Source organism: Eupeodes corollae, chromosome 3 (genome assembly GCF_945859685.1).
Source record: "Eupeodes corollae chromosome 3, idEupCoro1.1, whole genome shotgun sequence".
NCBI classification, from domain to species: domain Eukaryota; kingdom Metazoa; phylum Arthropoda; class Insecta; order Diptera; family Syrphidae; genus Eupeodes; species Eupeodes corollae.
Genome location: NC_079149.1, coordinates 19,778,891 through 19,806,661, shown reverse-complemented (window position 1 = coordinate 19,806,661; position 27,771 = coordinate 19,778,891). Strand labels below are relative to the sequence as shown.

Sequence of the window (27,771 nt, the reverse complement as noted above, 5' to 3'; positions counted from 1 at the left end):
TCATTAATAACTAAAATTTTGTTATCATATCATTCGTCAAACAACATCTTATTGAAAATCTATTCTGCTGCATTCTTATCAAAGTAATTAACACAGAAATAACAACAATAACGAAAAATTGATTTTTATCAAGTACCAACCGATACTCAAGATAAGAGAGACATATGATATCTCATAGGTTATAAAAATATCTTTTTTGCCCTTGTGGGCATTCCAAAACCAATCAGTATCGTAACTTTCACTTCAACGCGCATATATAAAGAAATTAAAGGCCAGAAAAAAAAACCTAATAATTATTTATCATATTATTATTACAAAATTCAACAGGTGTTTTTTGTTTTATAACCCCTAGTAATATATTTATTAATAAAACCTCTGTCCCTCTTACCATCGCAAACGGGATGTCTCATTTAATTGGAGTCATATTTTTCCTAGCAATTGCGAACGTTTTTAATCAAGTTTATTGTGAGTGAGTGTATCTCTAGAAAGTAGAATTACTATTAAATATATAAATAGAAATAATCTATGAATCTATTTTTATTATCAAACAATATCGACAAAATTGAATTAAGTGTCAAAGCCACAAAACAGAAATGTGTCAGTTCATGAAAGTGGGGGGTGTTTATTTTAAAATTATAACGAGAACGCGTGGCATGCAAATAAATAATCATGCAATCTACAACAGAAATTTAAGTGTCATAAAAGTCACTTGCAGCCAAAAGACCTATCAACCTCATCCACATAAACTTAACTATATAAATATTGTGACATACTTCAAAGAGAGATGAATGTACAGTTTACAGTACAAAGTACATAATCGTCATACAAAATTAAAATAAAAGTTTAGTATTTATGCCTGAAAAATCTGCACCTCTCAAAACCTCATTATTTAGTCTGGTCGTTCTCGTTGGCGCTTAGTAAAATAACTCACTTGGAATCCCACATCTCAACATCAGTGCTCATCTAAAAATACACCTCTAATGAAGTCATCCAAAATTCAAATGTAACAAAATGTGTCGTCGATTCTTTGTTTTCGTTGTAAAGCGCTCACCAAACACACCCCGACCGATAAATCTATCTATTTGTATATACAAATGTATCTTCATGTATGCCTAAAGCTGAGGCCAAAATAATAGGAACATATTTTTAATTTTGAGTTTAAACGTTGTTTCATTTTAGTTGTCGAATTATTCAATTAAGAAAACTTAAACTTAAACTTAAACTTAAACTTAAACTTAAACTTAAACTTAAACTTAAACTTAAACTTAAACTTAAACTTAAACTTAAACTTAAACTTAAACTTAAACTTAAACTTAAACTTAAACTTAAACTTAAACTTAAACTTAAACTTAAACTTAAACTTAAACTTAAACTTAAACTTAAACTTAAACTTAAACTTAAACTTAAACTTAAACTTAAACTTAAACTTAAACTTAAACTTAAACTTAAACTTAAACTTAAACTTAAACTTAAACTTAAACTTAAACTTAAACTTAAACTTAAACTTAAACTTAAACTTAAACTTAAACTTAAACTTAAACTTAAACTTAAACTTAAACTTAAACTTAAACTTAAACTTAAACTTAAACTTAAACTTAAACTTAAACTTAAACTTAAACTTAAACTTAAACTTAAACTTAAACTTAAACTTAAACTTAAACTTAAACTTAAACTTAAACTTAAACTTAAACTTAAACTTAAACTTAAACTTAAACTTAAACTTAAACTTAAACTTAAACTTAAACTTAAACTTAAACTTAAACTTAAACTTAAACTTAAACTTAAACTTAAATTTGTCTATTTTTTTAAAGATCAGAAATTAAGAAAATGCTTAAATGTTGTTCCTATTGTATTGGCCATAGCTGTATATTGTGTATCTATTTATAAAATACAAATGTACAATGTGCTTTTAGATGTGTCTAATTTTCCTTTGATTCGATCGAGGTTACTCATGGATTTCTGTTTGTTTTCTTTTGAATCACTGCATTGACGTCATCATTGCGCTTTATTTTTCATTTGGTTCATTCATTCAATAAAAAAAGAAAATTTAGGTATCTCTGATTGTATCGCTGTGTTTTCTATCTGATTCAGGAGTTGCCGAGTTAAGGTTTTCATTGTTAAAATTATAGTATTTTTTTTTTCAGGAAAAAAAAAAACTTTGAACAATAGCAACCCCTTTTTTATTTTCTTTCACATGATTTACAAATATAAATATTTAATGTTTGTTTAAGCAAAAGATATGAATTTTTAATTGAATGCAAATTTAAATATTTATGGACAAAAATGTTGGCAACCCTATTTGGTTGAGTGGTTTTGGTACTTATCGCACAGTGCCATCGGCGGCGGCGAGCGGTGGAAAAAAAACATGAACGGATAAAAAAATACTATTTTTAATCCTTGCAATATAGTTTTGTATTTGTTGTTTTTTATGTTTTCTTCTTTATTTTATGCCTTTGCCTAGGTTTACGTTGCTACACCTGTAGCTATGTTGATCCAAGTCCTGATAAATCATGCATTTCGAGTTTGGAAGCAGAGGGACAACGTACGACCTTGTGCTCGAAAAAATACTGCACCATTCAGCGACAGGAAACTTTGGTATGATATTTTGTTGTTGTTTTTGTTGTTGCATTTTTGTGTTGTTACAAATTTTATTATTACAGCAATACTCTAGTTCGAATATTTTGCAAAAAGTTGGCTATAAAATAGGGTTTTGATGTTTTGAGAGTGAAAATACGTAAACGTATCATGGGTTGTGTTTAACCTATGTTTGTAATCCAGGGGTTGTAGGTAAGGGTTGTAAGGGGATGGATTTATAAATGTCAGTAAAGATTAGTGTATCTACTCACTGATGATATAGGGTAGTATGATTAAACGAAAATTTATTGCTGACAAAATTGCACGTATTTCATATATAGAGACATAAACTTACATCTGAAAACCGACGAAAGCTAAAACTTATTAAACCTTGTATTTTTATTACATCAGAGCATCAGGACGAGGATATCCGTGGTTTCATGATGAATGCTTGTGTTGTATTAGGGTGTGTAGACTACAAGAGCCATAACACTCGATAAATGCTTACAAACGACCAAGTCATAAATACGAATAGCTCTTTCACATTAAAGCTATATAACATTTGCTTTTAGGCTCTCGCCTCTCTTAACAAAAGTATCTAATGCCATTACATACGGATTCAATTTAAGGATTTAGATGTACCTGCACTCAAAGGAAATAATTTTGATTTTGTGCTAAAGTTTGTCTGTTGAAGATTGGTTATCTTTTTTAAAGACTATTCAAGATAAAAGTTATCAAGTCGTTTTTTAAGCATTGATAAGGAAGATATAAAAGACGAATGATAGACTGCAAACAGATGGTTTTGAATATTTTGAATGTATAGAGTATTTCAATATTTACAAGAAGACTACACAGACAAACATTTTTATAAAATTTAACTGTACGATTTTTTGAGCATTTGGAAATGTCTATACAAATTTTAGTTTTGAAAAAATTGTGAATAAGTTTTCGTTCAGTGTATTCACAAATAAAATAAGGGTTAGAATCAAGTCTACTGCTAAACAGGATATCATGTGATTTCTAATACTTATGAGAGTTATATTCATGATAAATACGAGACATTTTATTACAAACATTAAGTTGGAGTACATAATCATTACAATGGGTATGCATTTTAATTTCTTTATTGAAAGTAAAAATTAAGTATAATCCAAAATTGACTTTTAGCTTAAAATTTATGATGGAACAAATGTGCCAGACATTTGAGAAATTTTACGCACCTATGCAGTCGTTAACACATCAATACATATTTAAAAAAGAGGCTAGGATGTGACCCACACTGATAACTTCACATCCCGTCTTTCCATGTGTCTTGCTTAAAAGTTTATAGGTTAACGTGTTGGCTAAAAAAAGTTCCTAGTTGAATTATTCTTAAAAAAATTAAAATTACTAACAATATTTTTCGTATAAAGAAATAGGTACGTTTTAAAATCGAGTTTTGTTAAATAGATTTTAAAATTTAAAACAAATTTAAGCAGCATTTTTAAATTTTTACAAATTGGATGAATGAATTAATTTGAGAGATTTTAAGAACCGAAATCATAGATATTATTTTTTATGAAAGAATGTTGGATTTTTATAAAAAAAACGACTAAATATCGAAAACAATATTTTCTTTGAAACGAAAAGAGAAGAAGACAATATTTATAATTTTTGAAAAAATATTTGAGTTGAAAATCAATTTTTACAAACTTTTGTAAACAAATTTTTTAAGTTTTTATTTTTTGTAAAAAAAACTGTCAGTTAAATTTTTCTCAAAATTGTACTTAATGTTGATAACAAAATTTTGTATAAGTTATAAGTAGTTTGAAGCCATAATCTCAAGTTTTTGAAAAGATTTTTGAGTCGAAAATCAATTTTAACCAACTTTTGTTAAATTTTCTTTTAAGTTTTTATTTTTTGTAAAAAAAAATATGAATTCGATTTTTCTTAATTTTACTGAATATGGACAAAATTATTTTTTAAAAGATAAAAGTAGTTTAAAGCCAATATCTCAAAGTTTTAAAAAGATACTTGAGTCGAAATTCATTTTTTACCAACTTTGAGTAATGTTTTTTAGGTTTTTATTTTTTCATTTGATTTTGTATTCGTAAAATTTTTGAAGTGACAATTTTTGTGTTCAGTTTTTTTTTTGACTTAGCGAACGTACGCACACACGCACGCACAGACATCTTTTTAATAATCCTTCTTTTCGACTCAAATTTTCAATTTGACAAATCGGACCCAATACAATGTCTTAATGGGAAGTTAATAAAAACAAAAGCAGACCCAATTGTGTAAAAATGCGAAATTTTGTAAGAAAATAAATATTTTTGAAGTAATGACAGTGACTAAATCAAAGTTCTTCTGAAGACTGAATTTGAGTGTAATTTTATAAGTTTAATTAAGCTCATTTGTAAATTTATTAAGAATTTTAAGATATTACCTAAACCAAATTTTAACCTTTATTCGAGAACATTGAAAAAGTGGTATTTTTTAAATATGATACAAATATTTAAATTATTTAAACTTTAAAATAGGACAAAATTGTTAATCATTGTCATATAATATTTGTTTTTGAAAAAATTGTTGTTGCTTACGAAAACAGACCGTGGTCCGTTTCGTTTAATTCTTTTTACTTGTTTCGATCATTTATCAATTTTTTTTTAAATAAATTCAGAGATTTAATTACATCAACATCAATCAATTTAAAAATATTTAATCACTTTCTCAGAAAACATGAATACGGTTTTTAGTTCATTATAAAACTTCGTACAAATTTCAAACGCATACACTGTGATTTAAGAAAAACATAGGTTAAAAACCCTCCCTTAAATCTAAAACCTACGTAATATTATAGAAGGGGGACGCAGCGTATTCAAGTAGAAGTCTAGCAAAGGTAGTGTAAAATTATTTAGTGACATGAGGGTTCCAGATTTTTTTGGACCAACGTTTGATGAAACCAAGGAATGAGTTGGCCTTGATAATAATATAATCAAAATGGGTTCGAAAATTAAACTGAGTGTCACAAATAAGTCCTAGGCCGTGAATTGAACAGGCAGAATGAATTAAAACATCACGCAGACTGTAAGTTTGGGAGGGAAGTTGTGATAGCTTACGGGTGAATGTTATAAGTTGGTATTCAGCAACACTGAGTTCTAAAATATGTGTGTAGCCCGAAGTCTGAAATAAGTCAAGTTTATTTGGTAAGAGTTAAATAAAACAATAATCCTATCCAAATTTCAGTTCCTAAAAAATTAAAATAAGACATAGTTGTATTTGCATAAATCTGTACCACTTTTTTCGATGTTTTCAAATTAATGGAAGCAACATATTTTTCATAAAAATTGATTAAATACGTAAGTTTTATCTTTTGATAAATATTTTTACTAGTCGAAAAGGATTGAATCTTAATTACACTTTTTAGATGGCTTTTGAAGCATATATTCAAACCAGTCTCCAAATTAACTCTTTCACTTCATGTTTTTAAGATATTATTTTTTGGAATTCAAGAAGTAGTTATGTTTGTTATTAATGAAGATGGTTTTCCAAATCTACATATAATCCCTTATTTCAATATTCAATATTCAGTTTTAGTTGTTTCATACAATTTTTAAATAATCGTCACAAGGTAGTAGATTTCAACTGGTATATGCATAACTTTAATAAGATAGCCTGCGTTGGCCTTTCAATTTATAACATATATTTGAGGAAGCGAAATCAGGCGTGCTACGCGGCAGTCGGAAGATTCTTTTTAAAAAGTATCTTTGAATAACTTCCATATCCTCTAGAAATTGGTATCCATACACTTGATTCAAATAAAAAAAGCAACTGTTTACGGTAGCCTCAAAAACCTTAAACACATCGAGTTTATATCTAATGTCCAATTTCGAACATTATTATCTGAACGGTTTCGAAGTTCAAAAATCATAATTTTAGATTTAGAAGTGTTTATTTTGAGATTCCACGAATTGAAATACTGTTAAAGTTTATTTATCTGAAGCCGCAATGTCACTGGGTTATCAGAGAACACCACCAGGTCATCAGCATAGAGCAAAATCTTCAAAGATAAATCGAAATAGTTGACGCCTTCCGGTAATTTATTTTCAATATCATTGATAGAAAGAGCAAACATCAGCGGACTCAATACACAGAATGGTGAAATACCTGTTTCGGCATTACATAGATATACCATTACAAACCATTGCAGACGTTTTTAATAAAAGTTGTTCATAAATCCGAATAAATTTAGTTGAAAGACCAATAACTGCTAGCTTATATAAAAGTGATCTTCTGTTGATGGTATCAAAAACAGCTTTAAAATCGACGAAAAAAGTGTATAGGGTCTTTTTTCTCGTAAGAGAAAAAATTTGATCAATCGTTGCCCGGAAACCAGCCTGATATCCCTTTCAATCGAATTCACAAGCATAACGTACAACATTTGTGTAAACAGTTTTCTTAGTGAGCTCAGAACTGAGATGGCTCTATAATTTTCTGGTGAACTCGGATAACCCTTTTTAAATATAGAAAACAATGTAGCCAAACGAAAGTAGCTCGGAAATTTTTCTTCTGTAAACATTTTGTTTAATAACCCCAACACACACTCGAGAAATTCAGTAGCTGAATTCTTTAAAAATTCGATAGGAATGCCATTCAAACCCGCCGTTTTATTATTTTTCATTCTGCTTAGAGATGCCAACATCTCAACCATAGTAAAAGGTGAGGCTAGCTCATCGATTGAAACATTTTGCAGGGCAAAAATGATGGAATTCTTGACAGGATCTGGCAGTAGTAATCCTTCAAAGCATGTGAATAGGTCGTCAACACTAATACTTAAAGACAATGACTTGCTGCGACCTCCCAAAATCCGTACATTGTACCAGAATGACTTTGAACCCTTATAGTCTAAGTTTCCCAGCCGCTTTGATGAAATATATTTGCTTTTTCCGTCTACACAAATCTTTATATATTTTATTCTGACAAAGGTAATTTAATCTGTGAGTTTCGTTGTTAAATTGTCTAAACAATTTTAAGTAAGTGAAAGAATTTTCCCTACATTTCTTACATTAATCGTCATACCACTTAAATTTTGGCATCAGTGTTGTAGGACGAAATCTGTGAGTTGCTAATTGTCTTATTAGTTCAAAAATAGAAACAGATTCTATAAATTCTGATAACAGACCATCAGCATAGCGTATAAGTTGACTTAAGTCGCGTCTATACACACCAGCCTTGTTTTCAACCCATCTTATTGGATATTCCTAACCTCTCTACTATATTTTTCTGGAAAGAACTCACATGAGACTAATATTGGTAAATTATTTGAAAAATTCGCTGGGTGTACTTCAAAACTTTTGACTTAATTGAGCCAATCTCCCTTCACTAGTTACCACTAGAATCTTCTTTCGTAACCCCATTCAATACAAAAAAAAAAACAAAATCTTCAAATGTTTCTAACAGTAACTTTCCGTTATCTTCATCTAGTGAGTTTCTCTATTTATCTAATAAGATATATTGTAAGGTGAGATTCAATTCAGAAATAAAGCTCGAGATGAATTTATAAATTCGGTACTGAGGTTTGAGAATAAATTTAACAATAAAGAGAAGCTGTAGTGCTTCTGTGCATTATTTTACTTGAAATGTGTAATAAAATTCTCAAGTGAAATAAATAAACAACTTAGTAAACTACCTTCTTTTCAAAAAGTCATAAACTAATATTAGAATTTGTTTTCATATCCGCCTTATGTAAAATTGTAATACATATCATAAGTTTTTAAAATGACTAAGATCAAAATATTCGCACGTATTTCTAGTAGTTCCCAGAAGCAATTCTTTATCCAACATCTTTTTTCCTTTGACATAATTCTAGTTAAAATCCGGTCATAAATTGTTTTTAAAAACCAAAACTTCAGACACAAATTTATGTAATTAAAATTAAAAATCAAAAGAAAGAAATTTTAAAATAGATTTTCTTTCGTTTTTATTGAGAATGAGATGATGTGACAAATACAATGACTTTTCTTTGACTTTCTCATTCATATAAAATCAAAATAATAATGAAATATTAATTAATTCTTTATAGGTATTAAAATATTTTTTTTTTATTTTTAAATCCGTTGATCTCTCACAGTAGAATTATAGACAGACAGACAGAGAGTCGCCTTCAAAATTGCGTAGGTGTTGAAATTTTATTTTATTGAACTGAAATTTTGATATGCTCAAGAGAATCAGATGATCATTTCATTACTATATAAAATTAAAATGGGTCAGTTAAAACGTTTAAGCTTCCAGATAATTGATAATATATTGAATCATAAAAAAGATTATAATAAAAATAACAAAAGTTTTTGTGATAATTAAAAAAATGATTGTTAAATGGATTTTCAACATTATAATTTTTAACGAGTTGCATTCGGTTGCTTGATATAGAAATAAAAAAGCTCTTTACTTTGATTTGATGACGTGACAGCTTGTAGAGAGTAAAAGATGCAACAATACCCCTTATTTCGCTAAAAAGTTCAATAGAAAACACTGGAAAATTCTTATAGTTTCGCAGTTGGTTCTTGAAGAAGTAATCACAAATCTCACCCGAAATGTATGACGTTTTCCATTGAAAATCACACATATATAAACTTCTTCATTTCTTTTATGAAACTTGTTATTACTTTATATTATTTTCTTTTTTGTAGTTTTTTGAGTGAATTCTTTTCTTTACTTCTTTTTTAACTTTTTTACAAAGTATCAACAAAAATCCGATGCTCAAGGACTTCTACATCTTCAAATAACAATAAATCAAAAATGTTTGTCCTATCTTTTGAAATAAAAGACTAAACCAATATTTTCTCTTCCTTAAAGTTCGTAGTTCTATCGGAGGAAAGTTAGTTCAGTCGAAACTTCATTTACTTGAAATAACTTCAGTACAAGCTCATTGCTGATAAATTGTCAATATAGCCGTTCATGGGCTTTTTATTGTAAAACTCATCAAAAACTTTTCCAAAATGATCTTAAGGAAGAAAGATTTGAAACTACAATATTGAAAGCTTATCTATGTCATTCTCTAAAACCTAAAAGAACAATAATGCAAAAAAAAACATAGAAATAGCAGCAATCATTTAAAATCCTTGATTTACGAGTTGAAATAAATAAAACAAATTTGTGTTATTTCAGCAAAGAATTTCAGTAAGTAAAATGGCTGCATGTCAGTTAGCAGGAATAAATTCAAATATAGGTGCGGCTTCCGGTTAATAAGTGGGTTGGTACATAATGAGCTTTCCAATTCGTTTTCAAAGAGTTTTGCTGCCATCAGAGCCAAATGGTAGCTATGTTCATTTTTTGGAACTTGGATTGGTTTCGTGTGAAAAATCGAGATTTTAATCATAATTACTTTACAAAATTGTAGAGTACTTTGAAATAAAGCTAATACGTAGGTTTCGTCATATCATCTATCAGTATTGTTCATCAGTGTGCGCTACCACTATAATTTGAATTTGAACTTATTTACTAGACATTTGGTAAAGAACAATATCATATGAGTTCCCTTGGGGACAAATTTGATTTTTGTTTTAATTCACCAAGAGTGACCGTCCAATTATTTTTTTTCACGGTTATGTGTTTTGCGTTTGTATAAAATACAAAATTCGTTTTTCCCAATTTCCGTTTTTATGTTCTTAATTTAATCTCCATTTGGTCCTCTCTCGAGGGACCAAAGTGTTGCTATATAAGACCCTTATCATCTCCGTCCTGCTATACGGTGCAGAAGCATGGACCAAGACAAAAGCGGATGAAAGCACCTTGGGTCGCTTCGAGAGAAAAGTTCTTCGTGTGATCTACGGTCCCGTATGCATCGAAGGGGAGTGGAGGAGAAGATGGAACGACGAACTGTACGGGCTATACAGCGACGTAGACTTAGCCAGAAGAGTAAAAGTCCAACGACTAAGATGGCTGGGTCACGTAAAGCGCATGGAAACCAATGCTCCGGCCCGGAAAGTCTTCGAATCCGCACCCACAGGACAGCGCAGTAGAGGAAGACCGCGGATCAGGTGGCGCGCACAAGTGGAAGGTGACCTCACTTGGAGCGCGAAACTGGAGACATCTAGCTAGGGACCGAGCTAGATGGAGAAGTTTGTTGGGTGAGGCCCTAGTTCACACAGGAGTGTAGCGCCACCTTAAGTAAGTAAGTACTTTTAAAAAACTTGGATTCTAAGCAGGTTTCCTTGCTAGAATTTTAATTTCTTAGCCTTAAAGAAAAAACTTTGAAAAATGTTAATAAAAGTTTTGAATTTGTTTTTTCTTAAAATAAAAACATTTTTCAGAAATGGATTTCTTTTCAAGTTTTTCGTATACAGGTAAACTGGGCTTTTTAAAGCTTTCCATAGGTTCGATTTGACGAATTAAACATTTTGAAATTTCTCAACGTTTCAAGTTCGCTAAGTCTAAATAAAAGATTCTTAGAGAGATGTCTGTGGGGGCGTGTTTACGTACGTTTGTGCGCTGGTTTCGTCGTATATATCTCAAGAACCAATAGAAATAAATTATGAATTGATATTTTTTTTTACAAGAAATAAAACCTAAAAAAAAAATATTACTAAAACTTGGTAAAATTGATTTTCGACGCAACTAAATAAATTGGGTGGCGCAGTCCGTTGGGAACTGTACTGTGGTCTTATCACTTACAACTCTCAACCATTTCTCTTTGCGAGCACTGTTGTCAGGGATGAAGGGGACCTACAGTTTAAAGCCGAATCCGAACGCCAAATTTGAGAAAGCACTATTCATGAAAAGAATTACTCTTGGAGAGTTTTTCAATTCATTGCAAGAATTCGTAAAAAAAAATGTAGATGGCATATGTAGGGATATAACCTAAGACCTCTGGCATGACAGTCCAACGCACTAACCATCAAGCCACGATAACTACTTACTTACTTACTTCGACGCAAATATCTTTTCAATAATTTAAGATATTGGCTTCCAACTGATTTCATCTTATATTATATAGTTTTCGACATTTAGAAAATTTTATATAAAAATCCAACTGATGTTTTTTTTCAAAAAAATTCAAATTTTCAAGAACAAAAAGTACCTATACAAAATTAGGAAAAATGTATGTTTCATTCAGATATAAATGAAGGTATTGACTTCAAAATGATTTCATTCTGTGCTTAATTTTCGGAGAAAAAACCAATGGGTATTTGTTTATATAAGAAATAAGAACATTCAAGAAAATGAAAATTGGTAAAAATTGCTTTTCGACTGAAAAACTTTTTACATGCAAAATATTGTTGTTAATTTGTGTTAGCTTTTTAGAAAAATTCAATTGACAACAAAACAGGAAAATCTACAAAACTACAAAAAACTGTAATAAAATGGTTTTCGACTCAAATATTGTGAGAACAAAGAAAGATATTTATCTTACACAAACTTTTGTTATGAATATTCTGTCAAAGTTTTAAGTAAGATAAATCGCATCCCAGCTTCTTTTTAATATTAATGTGTTTGGTGGTGTGATTTCATTGCTTTTTAAGCACGAATACTAAAATTAGGGAGCGATAAACTGATAATGGTTTTTGTGAAGGGTCAACAAATTAATAAAATTTAAAATTTTGAAAAATTAAATTATAGATAATTTTTTTTATTTCTGGATTGAAGTTCTAAATTATTTTTTTGTGGTCAAAGTAACTATCAATTCTGAATCGAAACATACAACTGAATGGTTTTATGTCTTCTAGTTTTAGAAATTATTCAAAATTCTAAAACTACGTTTTCGTAGGGTTTTTGTTTCTGTAAATTAAGGATGGAAAAGATTTCTTGGTTTTCAAACTTGTAAAGTATTTATTGTAAATATTTTATTTCTTTTTTCAATCTAAGTGTTTTTTTTGTTCTAAAACTGCCTTTACCACCTAAATGGTGTGAGATGGACCACCCTTTCACTAGTAAATAATGCTTGTTTTGACCATTATGAAAAACCATTATTTTACCACCGCTTTTATTAATTTCATCATTCTGTGTGTACCATTTCCTTTCCCTTAACCAACATACCTACACAGTACACACTATTGCGTGTAATTTCAAGATTTTACGATGTCGAGAAGGGCCTTTACAATTTTTATTGTCGGTTAGTCAGTAAGCTAAGGTTTTATGATTTTTGAAAGCTAAGTTAAATATTGTAAATTTAATGTTCCTTACTTTATTAGTTCTGAAGTTAGGGAAAGATTTAAAGATTGATTGAGATCCAGAACTTAACTTGAATATGAGCTTCCGTGCCCTTGGGTACGATTTTTGAATGTTATCTTTGCACTTAAAAAAATGTATTACATATTAAAATAAAAAATACATATTAAAACAAAAAGTACATATTAAAACAATAAATGATTAAAGTAATCGGAAATGTGAAATATTGCAAAAAGTTGGATTTTGATTTTAATGAGAGTTTTTGTAAGTTTTTCAAAAATTACACTTTATTCTGTTTTTTCGTTTGAGTTAATTTTGTAAGTTTTACATTTAATTTTCGTTAAAAAGTATTGACTCGTTTTTGAGATATCAACATTTAAACAAAGATTAATATTTTTTTTAAAAACCAAAACGTAAAATTTGACATTTTTAATCATCAAATAATATTAAAACAGTATAAGAGGTATAAGACCTCTTGCAGACAAATTGTTGAAATCAATTTATTAGGACATTAAAAAACTTAAAAACAAAATGCAAAACAGAAATAAGCTTTTAAATATATTTCAACGAAGAAGTTTAATATTATTTGTCTTTTAACCTACGACCACCTTTTTTTACTGTATGTGCTAAGCTTTCCCAGTTATAACTAAAAATACATGGATTAGATGAGTACGGTTGTTATTGAAGGAAGTTCAAAATTTACTTCTCTGTCTAAGTTTTTATTATCAGCACCGAGTGAATAAACGCGTATCATGTTGGTAGGCCAAGTTTATGGGTCAAAAAATATTAGATTTTCTGGGAAAATTTATTTCCAAGATTCAGTTTTGTTGTAAAACGACCTCAACCTTAAGTGTTCATAATAACTTTTAGCTTTCAATATAAAAAACAACTCCTTCTTCATAGTTGTTACACGTTTTGATTTTCTCAAATCGTGAAGATAAAAGGTTCACGGTTTTATTTTCTGAAAAAAAACCTTGATATCATCATTCTCTTTGAAGATTATTTTAGCATAGCTTTCTGTTGTTCTTAAGGTTAACTCGTTTTAGATGGCTCGAATTTTTGACGCCAATTTTTTGTTTTATTTTGAATCACAAAAATCAGGTACACACCTGAAAATTGCTCGTCTTCATTTCGTCTGCTGATTTTGAAGTTCTTTTTACCTCTCTTTATAATTTATCTGAACGAATATTTATTATTTAAATAAGATTAAACGTCACTAAGACTTCAGCCAATTTTGTCAGCTGCTGCACTTTCGGTTAGGTCTGGGTGTCTAATCAAGTCGATTTAAGCTTTTAAAACATTGCTAAGGCACCCATTGATCTTTAAATTTAAGAACAATAAAATTGTTGATTTAAACTTTTTAGTACTTCAAATCGCTTATAAACAACTATTAATTTAACTACTAAGAGTATGAAATACGTTATAAGTGGGCCAAAAAAAGACTCGGTGTTTAACAAGCGTATTCAGTTTAAGGGGTGGGTAAGTTAAATATTGCAAATCTTAAGTTCCTTACTTTATTAGTTCTAAAGTTAAAGGGGGAGAATTTCAGAACTAGGCCATGCGATGCGGCCTGGTTAAGTCGCAGGTCTCCGTAACCCCATAAAAACTCTCACCCTTAAAGAATTGAATCTGTACAACGCAGATTTCTTCGATTTGCACTGGTTATCTATTCTAACCACATTATAAAGATCGCTTAGAAAAATAATAAATGCAAATCAAGCATGAATTATCCTTTACAGGTGGATTTCTTCTTTACCCAATAAGTTGAATTAACTAAAAACAGTTGAAAGAATTCAATCGACTTTTTAATCCAATTAACACTCTCCTATAAATTCATTGTTAAACTTCCTTAACACCAACTACGAAAAAAAATCAATTCTCCCCAAATCATCAAATCTGATTAATTGAAGCCGTATTATTACAACTAAATATAAAATTGATGAGTCATATTTATATTTCCTTCCTAATGAAATCTGGTCATACAATAAGAAAATACCCGTAAGACTTTTCTTTCTGTTTTCACAATATGAAAGAAAATCATTAATCTGATTTGTTTTGGCAGTTGTAGGGAATATAGGCCTGATAAAATAAATTGATTGGGAGTGTCCTGGACATTGAACAAGGACGACGCACGACTTGACCGAACGATGACGACGACGACGTACAGAGAGCATGACCATTAAATAATGGACGGGAAACAAGACGAAATGATGAAAACGGATGTGAAAGGTTGAGCCTTGATATTTTTCTACGTTGGAAAAATTAGTTTCTCAGCAATGAGTCGCACAATGATGCATCAATAACATTTATAAATATTTTCCACGAACAAACAAAAAAAGAGATCCTTTAATATTGAGAGGAATGAGAGGCGGTGATTGGTTCATGTGTGTGTTATTAATTTATGGGTTATATTTCGTAGCTTTTATTAAATCATGTTAATGAAAATAATAATTTTTCGAAGGAAAAATTTAATAAAAGTTCAATGATACCACACAAAGGTTTTTCGCTGAGAAAATATTCTTTTCTTTATTTAATCAAAACGAACAAGAATTTGTGATTAGACTTTGATTATGCGAGTATATCGACTCAGATTTATTGGTGATTGGAAATCAATAGGTTATTATTTATATTTTACCTATGTGGTTATAAATGTATATGAGGAAGGATAATATACTATTTACAAAAACAAAAGAGTGTTTAAGCTGATATCTGAGGCGTAAGAAAAGCTGGAGTAGTAAAAAACACTTAAAGTAAGGCCAATCAATTTTTTTTAAAAAATCTCAAAATTTTCTCTCAAAAGATTATGGTTGGGAAAAAACTTTAAGAAATCTGTTTTCGAATTGAAGTGTTAAAAGTAAAATTAAATTAATCATGACTTTCTATTACTCAAAATTTCAAGCACACTCATCTTAATACTGCAGTTTTTTGATAACGGGCTCAAAACTCAGGCAATTTTCAAACAATTATTTTGAAATTTTGCATTCTTATAAAATTTAGAACTCGAAATACTAATCAAAAATGAGCAAATGTCAAGAAGTCAATAAAAGTGCGCTCAGCGATTCCGTCCGTTTGTCTGTCTGTCTGCCCTCGACTCTAAATCTGAAAAATTGATTCGATTGAGTTCAAAGTTTAAAAAAAGGTTTTAAGTAGATTCAAGCGAGACGTTTTTTCAGATCAAAAATAACAGTAGCCCCCCCTAGACATTTAAATTTGTATTGTTTTCAAATCTCCAAAAAAAACTTATTTTGATAAAGCTCTTTTATTGAGTGTGTAGCACCCGTGGCGTGATGGTAAGTGCGTAGGATTGTTATGCCAAAGCTCTTGGGTTGAATCGATGCCTTTTTGTTACTTCCGAGGAATTGAGTAATTAACATCATGCAAAGAGCTTTTTCAAATTCTTCCAAGTTGTTCGGATCTGGCTTACAACTGCTCTCCATCCCTGACAACATCACTCGCCCCAGGAATGGTTGAGAGTTGTAAGTCACTAGTTGTAAGTCTTATATTGTGTAATTAAAATTTGATAATTTAAAGAGTGTCCAGTGTTTTTTTTGTTTTTATAAAATATTGAACAGTCTTTTTCTAATTCGTTGTCTCAAAAATAGGTTACATTTGTTTGCTAAAAAAACTTAATTTTTCAAAATTCTTATTTGAAAATCGTTAGAGCTTTTTTTAAATTAATTTATTATAAAAATATTTCTTGTATGTAGTTATTTAAAGCTTATTAATATGCTTTTTACATTTCAATTTTGTAAGAAATGTAAACCCATTTTCAAGATGTCGAATTTCGAAGAAAAAAATTTAATATTCATTTGATATTTATTTGTTATTGAATATGAACGATATTGGAGCTTGTGCAGAAAGAAATCATTGAAATCGGTTGTTGGTTCTTAAAAAAACATAAAAACAAAAAAGTGGCTGGGATGTGACCCACACTTCCCATCCCGTCCGTCGATTAGTCTTGCTTAAAATTTTATAGGTTTTCGTGTTGGGTTCAAAATGTTGCTAGTGGAATTATTCTAAAAAAAATTCTTCTAAAGAAATAGTTTAGTTTGAAAATCTAGTTTTGTTAAAAAGATTTTTATTCGTAAACAAATTTTAACCAATTTTAGTAGCATTTTTTTAATTTGTATAAATTGCATGAATGCAATTAATTTGAGAGATATCAAGAACAGAACATCAATTTTTAGAAAAATTGCGTAATATTTTTTGTAGATTTTATTTTTTTTAGAAAAAAACGGACTGTTGGATTTTGATAAAAAAATAACTAAATATCTAAAACAATATTTTCTGTGAAATAAGAAAAAGTTTGAAGACAATATTTTTAATTTTTGAAAAGCTATTTGAGTCGAAAGTAAACTTTTACCCAGTTTTAATATCTATTTTTTTTAGGTTTTTATTTGTAACAAAACTGTGTATTAGATGTTTCTCAAAATTTTACTGAATGTTGACAACAATATTTTTTAAAAGATAAAAATAGTTTTAAGCCAATTTCTTAAAGTTTTGAAAAGATATTTGAGTCGAAAATCATTTTTTTTAATCTGTATTCATTTTTTTGTTTAAGTTTTTAGTTTTGTAAACAAAAAAACTGTCAACCGATACTGCTCCAAATGTTGAAAACAATATTTCTTTTAAGTTAACATTACTTCGGAGCCATAATTTAAAATTTTTGAAAAGATATTTGTTGTCGAAAATCAATTTTTCCGAGCTTTTGTCAAAATTTCGTTCAAGTTCTTATTTGTTGTTTAAAACTGTCACCTCGATTTTTCTCAAAATTTTAATGAATGTTGAAAACAATATTGCTTATAAGAAAAAATTAAATTGAAGTTTGGAAAAGATATTTGAGTCCAAAATTAATTTTTACCAACTTTTATTATAATATTTGTTTAGGTTTTTATTTTTTGTAAGAAAACTGTACATTCGATTTTTCTCAAAATTTGTCCGAATGTTAGAAATAATATTTCTTAGATAAATATTTATCAAATTTTCAAGTATCTTGAGTCGAAAATAAATTTTTACCAAGTTTTAGTTTTGTTTTTTTGCTAGGATTTTATTTTCTATAAAACAAAAAAAAAGTCATTTCGATTTCTCTCAGAATTGTAATGAATGTTGACAACAATATTTTTTAAAAGATAAAAGTAGTTTAAAGCCAATGTCTTTAAGTTTGGAAAAGATATTTGAGTCGAAAATCGTTTTTTTAAAAGTTTTAATAATGTTTTTTGTTTAGGTTTTTTTTTTTGTACAAAAACCGGGAATTCGATTTTTCTCTAAATTTTTCCGAATATTGAAAACAATATTTCTTATAATTATCTAAAATTTTTGAAAAGATGTTTGAGTCGAAAATCAAATTTTTACCAACTTTTGTTAAATTTTCTCTTAAGTTTTTATTTTTTGTAAAATAAAACTTTGAACTCAATTGTTCTCAAGATTTTACAGAATGTTGAAAACAATTTTTCTTATAAGATAAAATAATTTTGAGGCCATAATCTCAAGTTTTTAAAAAGATATTTGAGTCGAAATTCAATTTTTACAAACTTTGTGTAATGTTTTTTCTAGGTTTTTATTTTTTATAAAAAAACTGTCAATTTGATTTTTCTCAAAAATTTACCAGATGTTCAAAACGTTTTTTTTTTGTTGCCAAAAATTGTTTTGGAGATAAAATATTTTAGTATTCGTTAAATTTTCGAGGTGACAATTTTTTTTCAGTTTTTTTTCGATTTATAAAAATGACCGTTAATTATATTTTTTTTTTTCAAAAATATACTGGTTCTGCATCTTTCTGCATTATTATCCGTTTAGAAAAATTTATTTGAAGCCGATATATCTACTGGTTCCTGAGCTATGGACGATGAAAAAAACGCTGCGAACGTACGGACGCACAGACATCTTTCTAAAAACCTTTTATTTCGACTCTAGGGACCTTAAAACGTCGGGATAGCCTTCTATAACAATACAAACATATGTTTTTATATTGAAAGAAGTTAAATTAAGAAAAAAATATGTTGCGAAAATTTAAAAAAAATCTTCTGGTTTGTTTTTGAGAAAATTCTAATTTTCGATTTTTGACCCAAACATTTTTATGTGGACTGCTGTTATTTTTAGTCCAAAAAAAAATTCCTAACGCAAATCGGCTCAAAACCTTAGCTTTCAAATTGAATCAATGCTTTGGGTTGTTTAGTCAGGACAGACAAATAGACGGACGATCCATTTTTTTCAACTTTGAAATTTCAAATTTTAAATTTCGTTCCTGCCATATATGTATGTAGATCATGTGTTACAAGGATAAAAACGGATATTAATCAATGTTATGGCCTATAATTAAACTTTCTTATAAAGATAAGGGTTTGCCGTTATGTTTTAAAAATGATTTCAGGCCAGTATCCAGTAGCAAGAGTGCCAATTTTCAATCACTTCTTAAAGCAATTGGGTCATTATGTCAGCAATAACGAGCTGACATAATCCTACAAAAAAAAAGTCCAACGGTGTAAAGCTGCACGACCCGAGATAATCCGCTCTCCAAAAGTAACCTTTAATAAATTAAATGATAAGTTGGCTAATTAGGAAGTAGTCATATTCTGGTAATAAATGTGCACGATTTGCAAAGGTCTGGTAGGTGTGAGTTTATTCATTATAAATTGGCAAGCTAAATTCAGAATTAATCAAGTGTCAGCTGTCAAAAAGACCAACTCCGAAAAAATTTGTCCTAACTGGACGTGAATTTAATTTTCTTAAACAATTATCTTTATTTTGTTCTTATGTTTTAAGTCAAACATTTTAAATTGCATGAACTATAAAAGCAAACGTTTTTTTTTTTCAGTTTAGCTAAAATTTAATTTTTTGTTTATTTTTCTTATTATAATTGCCTTATTCATAATTTTGCACGAAAGCTATTATAAAGGTTTTCTGAAATTTGTTTGTCTTTCATTATTTACACTGTTAATTCATAGTTTTCATGTTGAATTTCACGCAAGTAAAACATTTTGGAACAAATTAAGAATATTCAATTATGCTGTCAAATGAAACACTCTCATACCTTCTCCCCTGCCAACATCATTATCAATCAAATAAAACTTCAAAAATATAATTGAAAAAAACAATAAAAAGGCATTTTTAATGTAATTATTCAAAATACTATAGATTTTCTGACAAATGAAGCATGTAAACAATAACATTTCTTCAATTGTCATTCTTTTTTATGTGTACAGAAACCCTCTTATAGAATGTTCTTTTACAATAAAGTACACAATTATCAGAAACTTTTTATAATAAACAATAAACAAACAAAATGACATAAATACAACTTTACCGGGATAGTAGTCATTTCAATTATAATAATGTTCTTTTCAAAAACTTCTCCATTAACAATTTTATTACTCCCGCATTACAAGCACTTCAAGTTTAAAATCTGTGATACGTCTATATTGAAGTGTAGGTCCTTGCGTTCGCTCGCATAATTTAACAACAGCCTCCCTAGTCCTTAAATGACTACCTCCCCCTCCTTCCCCTCATCACATACCTCTCACACTTTATAAACTCCATAAAAGTACAAAATAACTATGGCGATGATGGCGTGGAGAATCCTTACTGACAGACTACCCTCTCCCTGTAAAATGCTTATTGCATTGACATAATGACGTGAGGAAGACATGAGAGGAAAACAGATAAATTCAATTATCCTTTTACATCAAAATGGGACAAGAGAGCTATAACAAGGATAACAACAATATCAACAAAAACAAAAATTAAAAATTAATTACTTTTGAAACACATAGTAATATTATGTGCATGCATGAAAAGTCATTCTTTAAAACTACATATATTTGTTTTTGAATGTTTGTTTGTCCTTTGGAGTCCTTTGGACAAGGGGAATTACCATAATTTAATGAATATACCCAAGGAAGTGTGTGACATTTAAGAGTCATTGGCTGGCTGGGGCTGCCCTGTTGACATTTTACATTTTCTACAACTGTGGGTTCAGGTCAGGATAACAATCGGGGCAAACTTTCCAAACTACTGTGTGGAATCAAACTGCGAAAGCGAGTAATATACTTTTTTTCTTTAATTTTGTTTTATTATTATTCTTGATGGAAAAATTAATGCCATTCTCCTTGGATGTGAGTGGATAATCTGTTCGGGAGTTCACTCACTAGTTTGCATAAAAGCATGGCATGTCGTATCAGCATATTCTGATGTGATGTGCATTCCAAAAAGTGAATTCGTGTAGGGTGACCATATTTATTATTCTCCATATTTAAAAAATGATGCTGACACTATAAAACACACAAAAGTCATTAATTGTGAAATGAAAATACTCCTCACTTGTTTCTAATCTCTAAACCCGATAAGTACGCTATTTGTGCTCTATCTCCTCTAGGAACATCTGACTGACAATTGTGTAATATCTACAAACGTCTAGTGTCAAAACTCTCCAACTAAAGAAAGAACTTTTAATAGAACCATTTGGAAATTCCTGAAAGTTAAATGAGACCTTCTCAGTAAGTTTTTCAAGATCTTTAACTATGCTTAATCGATAATGACGTTGAAGACAGCGCTGTTATGATCACAAGTTTGATTATCCTGGGAATGAGAAGACGCATGATTCGATGCGACCTTTTATGGGGTTATTGGGGGAAAGAAGTAAGTTTTCATTGCTAAAAAGTCAACTTTACGGAGGAAAGCTGGAAAAAGTTCAAGAAAGCCATAGGAATTCCTGCAACGCCCATATTTTACAGGCCTTTCCTTTTTAAATCATGAGAATTTCTTTCTCTTTCTCGGTTCTTACGTTCTACACTCCATTTGTTAGCCCTTAAGAGAAAGCTAATATTTTTATTAGACAGTACGCTCGCCGCCAGTTCAACGTAATTGTTTGGACTCCACCTGTATTTGAGCGTGTTAGTGATTCTATGGAACCAATCTTTTTCACACTCGTACTGTGGTTATGGTCCTGAGATATCTTAAAACCCAAAAAACCGCTGGTTCCAATCTCCGCTGTTGTTGTGAGAAGATGGAAAACAGCATTTGTGAAGTCCATCCCCAAAAAAGGCACATCTTCCTCATCCTATAATTACCGAATAATTAATCTTACGTCCCTTTTTTCCAAGGTCATGGAAACGAGAAACGAAGATCAAAAGATTCGTCCTTGATTGCACTAGGAATTACCTTAGAATCTTTCAATACAAGTAGTATTGGATGGTTTTAAGTCTTAAGAACACAAAATAAATGCTGATGTGCCTCAAGGCTGTGTTTTATCTCCTACTTTCTTACTTAATTACTTTAAGGTTTTCATATTCGTTTTCAGACTCACAACCCTTCTTTTCGGATGTGAAACTGCAAGAAAAATATGATCAGCTCATTAAATTCCGACCTTAACAGAATTGTACAATGGCTAATAAAAAAAAGTGTGGAATTTAATACTACGAAACCTAATCGTTTAACCAATTATACCCCCCTGCCATGAATGATACTGAACATCTCGAGACTTATATACGTCCAAAGCTTGAGTATAACTTTTATCTCTGGGCAAGTGATTCTGCAACTTAATTAAGCCTCTTAGACCGTATAATATCATCGTTAGTTGCTTTATGTCGCTTGAACAATAAATGTCAAGGAAATAAGTGATAGTTGTTGAGAAATGTCAGAAAAAAATGCAAGTGCCAAAAATAACGTTTGTATGTTACCTTTTTCAATAAGATGGTCTTTCAAATTTTGTTACTAATTTAACACAAAAAAGTTGTATTATTTTATAATCTAATGAAATAAAAATATATTTGTTTTTTTGTGAAAATGGTCACTTTAAACACACATGACACCAGATCCTCTTAATTCGTTGAAAATTTAACATACAAATATCTACGTTTATTTTAAATGCAGAGCTTAACTGAATTTAATATATTTATTTAAATGTTTAAACATGTTTTTCCACCAAAAAAAAGCATTTACTACACAGTTTATACATGTATAAAAAATAGAAGTGTAAATAAAAACTTAAAATTTAAAATTTCTGTTATAAATTATATCCTTTAAAAAAAATAACAAAAATTAAACATCATCAAAATAAAATTCAGTTTCAATTTAAATAAAATGCTTAAAAAAGGATTATTGAATTTGATACAAATATAAGCTACCAAATATAAATTGTTTGTTTTTTTGTTTTTATGTATTTATTAAAATTCACTGGAGGGCTTTCAATAAAATATTAATAGTCGCACTTTTATAAAATAATTTATCAAAATATCACATTTTACTAAGAGTATTTTTTGTATGCAAGCAGCAAATTAATTTTAAATGGAAACAAATATTAAATATTTAAAATATTTTGTTCACCACATAAATAATAAAGGAATGTTTATAAGATAGTATAGTCATTTTTTTATTTTTTAAGAACATAAATTCAGAAAAGAGTTTTGAAATGTTTTAACGAAAATTCAGTCCCTAACGTTAGAATAGCCTCCCACATATTTTACTTTAAGATTACATGTTTTTGACCTTTGAAAGTATAGAAATTTACTCCAATTATTTTGTTACTTTGTAAAGCCTCCTTTATTTATAACAACCTTATGAGCATTAAAATAATGAAAAGATCTTAGGAACTAGTAGCTCCTCTTTAAATCTATCTTCAAAATAATTTAAGACAATAACATAATTTCTATATTTGATAATATTTTTATAAAAAATGATTTCACAAGAAATAAAAACCCTGCAAAAAACATTGCTGAAAGTTTTCAAAAATTGATTTTCTTACTTTTTAAAGTAATTTCATATCACAGAAAATATTGTTTTTGACTATCAGTAAAAATTCTATGCGAAATCATCTGTCAGTTTTTTCGTATAAATAAAAATCTACAAAAAATAGTACTCAAAATTGGTAAAAACTGATGTTAGATTTTTGATATCTATTGAATAATTGATGGTATTTCCTTCCAAATGATTTCATTATGTGCTCAATTTTCTTAATAAAATCCAATCTCTTTTAAGAAATAAAAACTTTCAAAAAATGCTTAGACTCAGGTGTTTAAAGAACAAGGAAAGATATTGACTTCAAAATATTTATCAAACAAAAAATATTATTAAAAACATTGAATTAGAAAAAAAAGACATCATATAATATTTGTATTCATATTCTTTAATGTTCTTTGTATTTAATTCAATCCTTTCGACAACTTGATACAACATTTGTTAAGAAATTCATTAAGGCGTACAAATTATAAATATAAACTGAAAAGTTTGTTTGCTCTTAAAAAGGCAGATTTTTTTTACCACTTTTAGAATTTCGAATATTTTTGAATAGAACATACTTCAAAACTAAAAAATAATTAAATTGAGTAATGCAACAATCCATTGCGGGCCTAGTGACTTAAAACTCTCAATCATTTCTGTGTGCGAGTAATGTTGTCAGGGATGGAGGGGACCTATAGTTTTAAGCTGAATTTGAATGGCTTATTTGAGAAAGCACTTTTCATGAACGTCCCAAGACCTCTGGTATTACAGTTCTACTAAATAACTTCAACTTTAAGACTAAGAATATGTTTTTGCATAAATTCGGGTTTTTCCTGATTAAAAAAAGAACTTGGAAACATAATAATTTTAATATGAAATTCAAGCTAATTATTTATGTCTTGAATTTAAATTTGTTTGCTGAATAATTTAAGGTACCATCTATTACAATCGAACAGAAAGTGTGGAAAATATAACATAATTTTAAACCTTTTCAGAAATGAATTAAAAATCGTTTTAACGCAACACTTAAACAAAATATATATTTATTTTCTTCTAAAAGTTTACAACAATATTTTGCATATTGTTATTGATTAAAATAAGTTTGATTTCTATTTATATTTGCTTTTTTTTACCTTTTTAAGTCGAAAAACAATTTTTATCAATTTAAGTACAGTCTTAAAAATGTTTTTGTTACTTATTAAATTTTATCAATAGTCAATATTTTTTAGCTCGAAATATTTTTAGTAGATTATAATATTTTTTATAAAAACTGTCAATTTCATTTTTTTTTAAATGTTACCATTTGTCGAAAAATATGTTTAATGGATTTTTTTTTCAAAATTGTATTGATTCGTCATCACTTTTTATTATATTTGTGTGTTAAAGGTAAAGGTTCTTTTTAAGGTATATTTCCTTTTCAATGCATTCTGTCCACAAAAATTTTGTTTAACCTTGTTGATAAACCTTTAAAAAGAAGAAAGTTATGACCAATAGCTTAAGTTAAATTCATAAGGTTTTGCAAAAAGTAAAACAACTTTAGTAAAGGATGTTTCGTCTTATGTATCAATTTATTTTACTTATCAGATAATAATCGGGAATGATTTTGGCAAAATGTCTTTAATTGTTTTTATGTTCCATATAAATCAAAAAATTAAAACCACTTATGTCAACTTAAGATATTTTACCGCAAAACTTTTCTTGCATTTACTTTTCTTATATTGACTCAAGATGTTTTACCATATTTGTTAAATAAAAAATAGAATAATAATAAAAACACAATATCGGTTGAACCGGGCTAAGAATTACTTAGGATATTTAGTAAATGAAAAACTGTAAGAATTGTTTTGTTTAAAGCACTTATGTCAGAAAAGACTAACAAATATATTAAGTACTAAAATATAACTATTTAAATAATTTTTTATATAAAGACAAAACTACTAAAAACTGTAAATTTATATTCTTCTTAATTTGTTTTAAAAGAAAATTGTAAGTTGAAATTCAGCATTTTATCTTTTGAACACAGACTAATCGGACCGATTAAAATAAGTGAAGTTAAAAATCACTGCGATTTTTATAGTAAATTAATTGATACTTTTTGTATTGTAAAATTGAAGTTTTCACAAAAAATATCAGATAATTGGTACGGCTACGTTTGCAGCACTATATCCTTTTCATGAAATTGTCCATAACCAATGACGGCTCTCAATAATTTTAGGTGTTCCATCTTTAAGGTTTTTAATCAACGTGACCTCAAAAAAATAACCTGACCTTGCTGACTAATTGAGATCATTTTCACGGTGAGGAAACTATTCCTGCAAAACTGAGAACTGTGAGCTGTTAATGCAAACTGTTCAACATTTTTGTTAAAATTTTGAATTATTTGTTGAGTCATATATATTTCCATTTTTAACAATTGCTCAGCGGTCTGAAACCACTCATTGGAAAATCCTTCATTAAGTTTAAATGAGCCATTGATATATTTAAAGCTCATGAGCATATAAGTTTTAAAAAAGGACCCATTACTTTTATATGCAAGAATGAAAAAGGACCCCAGTCAAAGCAAACAAATTTCTCAACGTATCAATTTGAACATAATTTTCCACTCCACAGAAATTACATATGCACATTTGTACCTTTATATTACGTCTAAGAATATAATTATGTTAATGTGACGTATTTTCAGTTATAATACAATCCAAGGATCATCTGTTTTGATAAATGGCCTTCAAACCCATGACAAAGAAAATACTGTTATATAAAATAACTGATCCATAGATGAAGAGAAAATTAAATTCCATATATTATTAGCAAGTTTTAATGAAAGAAATTTTTTGTATTGAGCTTGAGAAAATGGCATACTTCTCTCATCAGAATAAAACGATTTTAATTTTCAACAAAAGTAAACCAAAAAGAAAAAGATAAAGAATATATCTTTATCATGAGATAACCTTTATAATTTTCATCCCACTGTGAACACGAAAGAGAACAATTTTTTTATTTAATTAATTGATGTTTGTATTTAATTTTCAGAATCCAGTGGGAAAGATTGTTTCGTTTATCAGAGATTGTCAGGATAAACCATTGGTAAGTTATGCAGGAGCAAACACCTATGGTATGTGTCTGTTCAATTTCTTTTTTAATTAAAACACAAATAAAATCTTAAATAACAATTAAAATGGTTCAAGCTATTTGAGAAAAACAAAATTTATTTTAAATGACTATTAGACTGAAATTGAGACAGACACTCCTCTCCCACACTTAATTAGGGACTTTAATCGTTTATTGGTTTTTGATTAATTGACACTTGATGAGTTTTTGTTAAAACTAAATAAAACTGTTCTCTTTTTCAGTATTTAAATGACATCCAAACCGACTCAACTTACAAAGTCTATTATCGCTCTTGTACATCTGACCTTTGTAATAATGGTGATGGTCGTCAAATTTTATCAGCAGCCGATCCAGACTTTGGAGCTGGTGAGAATTTAATTGTCGAAGGAAAAAATGGATCCTTGTCAATTCGGAAGCAGGCAACAGCGACATCTATATTGCTAATTCTACTGACATGGGTTGCATATTTATATGTTTAGCTTAATCAAACCTCTACTTAATCACTTAATTAAATTTATTTTCTCTCACAATATCCTTGTCTAGAAGGACTTTTTTTTTATATTTTTAATTTCTTTGTGTGTACCTTGTACCTTTTTACTATTTTTATTGTAATTAACTCAGTTGTCCATCATTTTGTTTTACATAAAGGATTTCATACATCCTTGGTGTTGTCCTGTTTTTCAATTTGAAATTCCTCGTGTGTGTCCTGTTTTCGTGTTAACACAACATTTATTTTTGTATATTTTCATTTTGTTGATTGATTAACATTGTGACAACATCAAGCACTTTATAACATTTTATCGTTAATGCTTCTCATGAGGATCATCAGAAGGATTTTGTGCGTCTAGTTTTCAATTAAAAAGGTTAAATTCGTACCAAGTGATATTTTTAAAACTCCTCTCAAACTTAGCACACGTGTTATAAAATTGATTTTACAAATTATTGCACAAATAACTTTGAACACTATACACATCATACGTACTAAAGTGTATCTTAATGAAGCTTAACATTTTATAGAATGATGTGAAGGACGTGTTCAATTGAATCGAATTCCTTGGCATACATTCACCTTGAACAGGACCTAGCTAGAAATAGGGATAGTAACTTTTCATTTTCATTTTACCCCCCAAGTAGTTTGTAAACTTTTAATTGCTTTCATCGAATGAAATCGGAGAGAATAAATTAAAATTAAACATTGTTGCGAGTTGGCAGGGTAACTAAACAAAAAAG

General features: G+C 28.9%; 2 protein-coding genes across 3 annotated transcripts in view; one reads left to right on the top strand and one right to left on the bottom strand.

Annotated features, from left to right (window-relative positions):
* LOC129948892 (GTP-binding protein REM 2) overlaps positions 1 to 27,771 on the bottom strand; it is a 333,357-nt gene that overhangs the window by 93,171 nt on the left and 212,415 nt on the right. The window lies entirely within an intron of this gene.
* Positions 213 to 27,078, top strand: LOC129948894 (uncharacterized). The gene is made up of 4 exons (XM_056060045.1): positions 213 to 465; positions 2,462 to 2,595; positions 26,464 to 26,517; positions 26,784 to 27,078. The coding sequence occupies exons 1-4, from the start codon at positions 402 to 404 to the stop codon at positions 27,018 to 27,020; spliced, it is 489 nt and encodes a 162-aa protein (XP_055916020.1). The 5' UTR covers positions 213 to 401; the 3' UTR covers positions 27,021 to 27,078.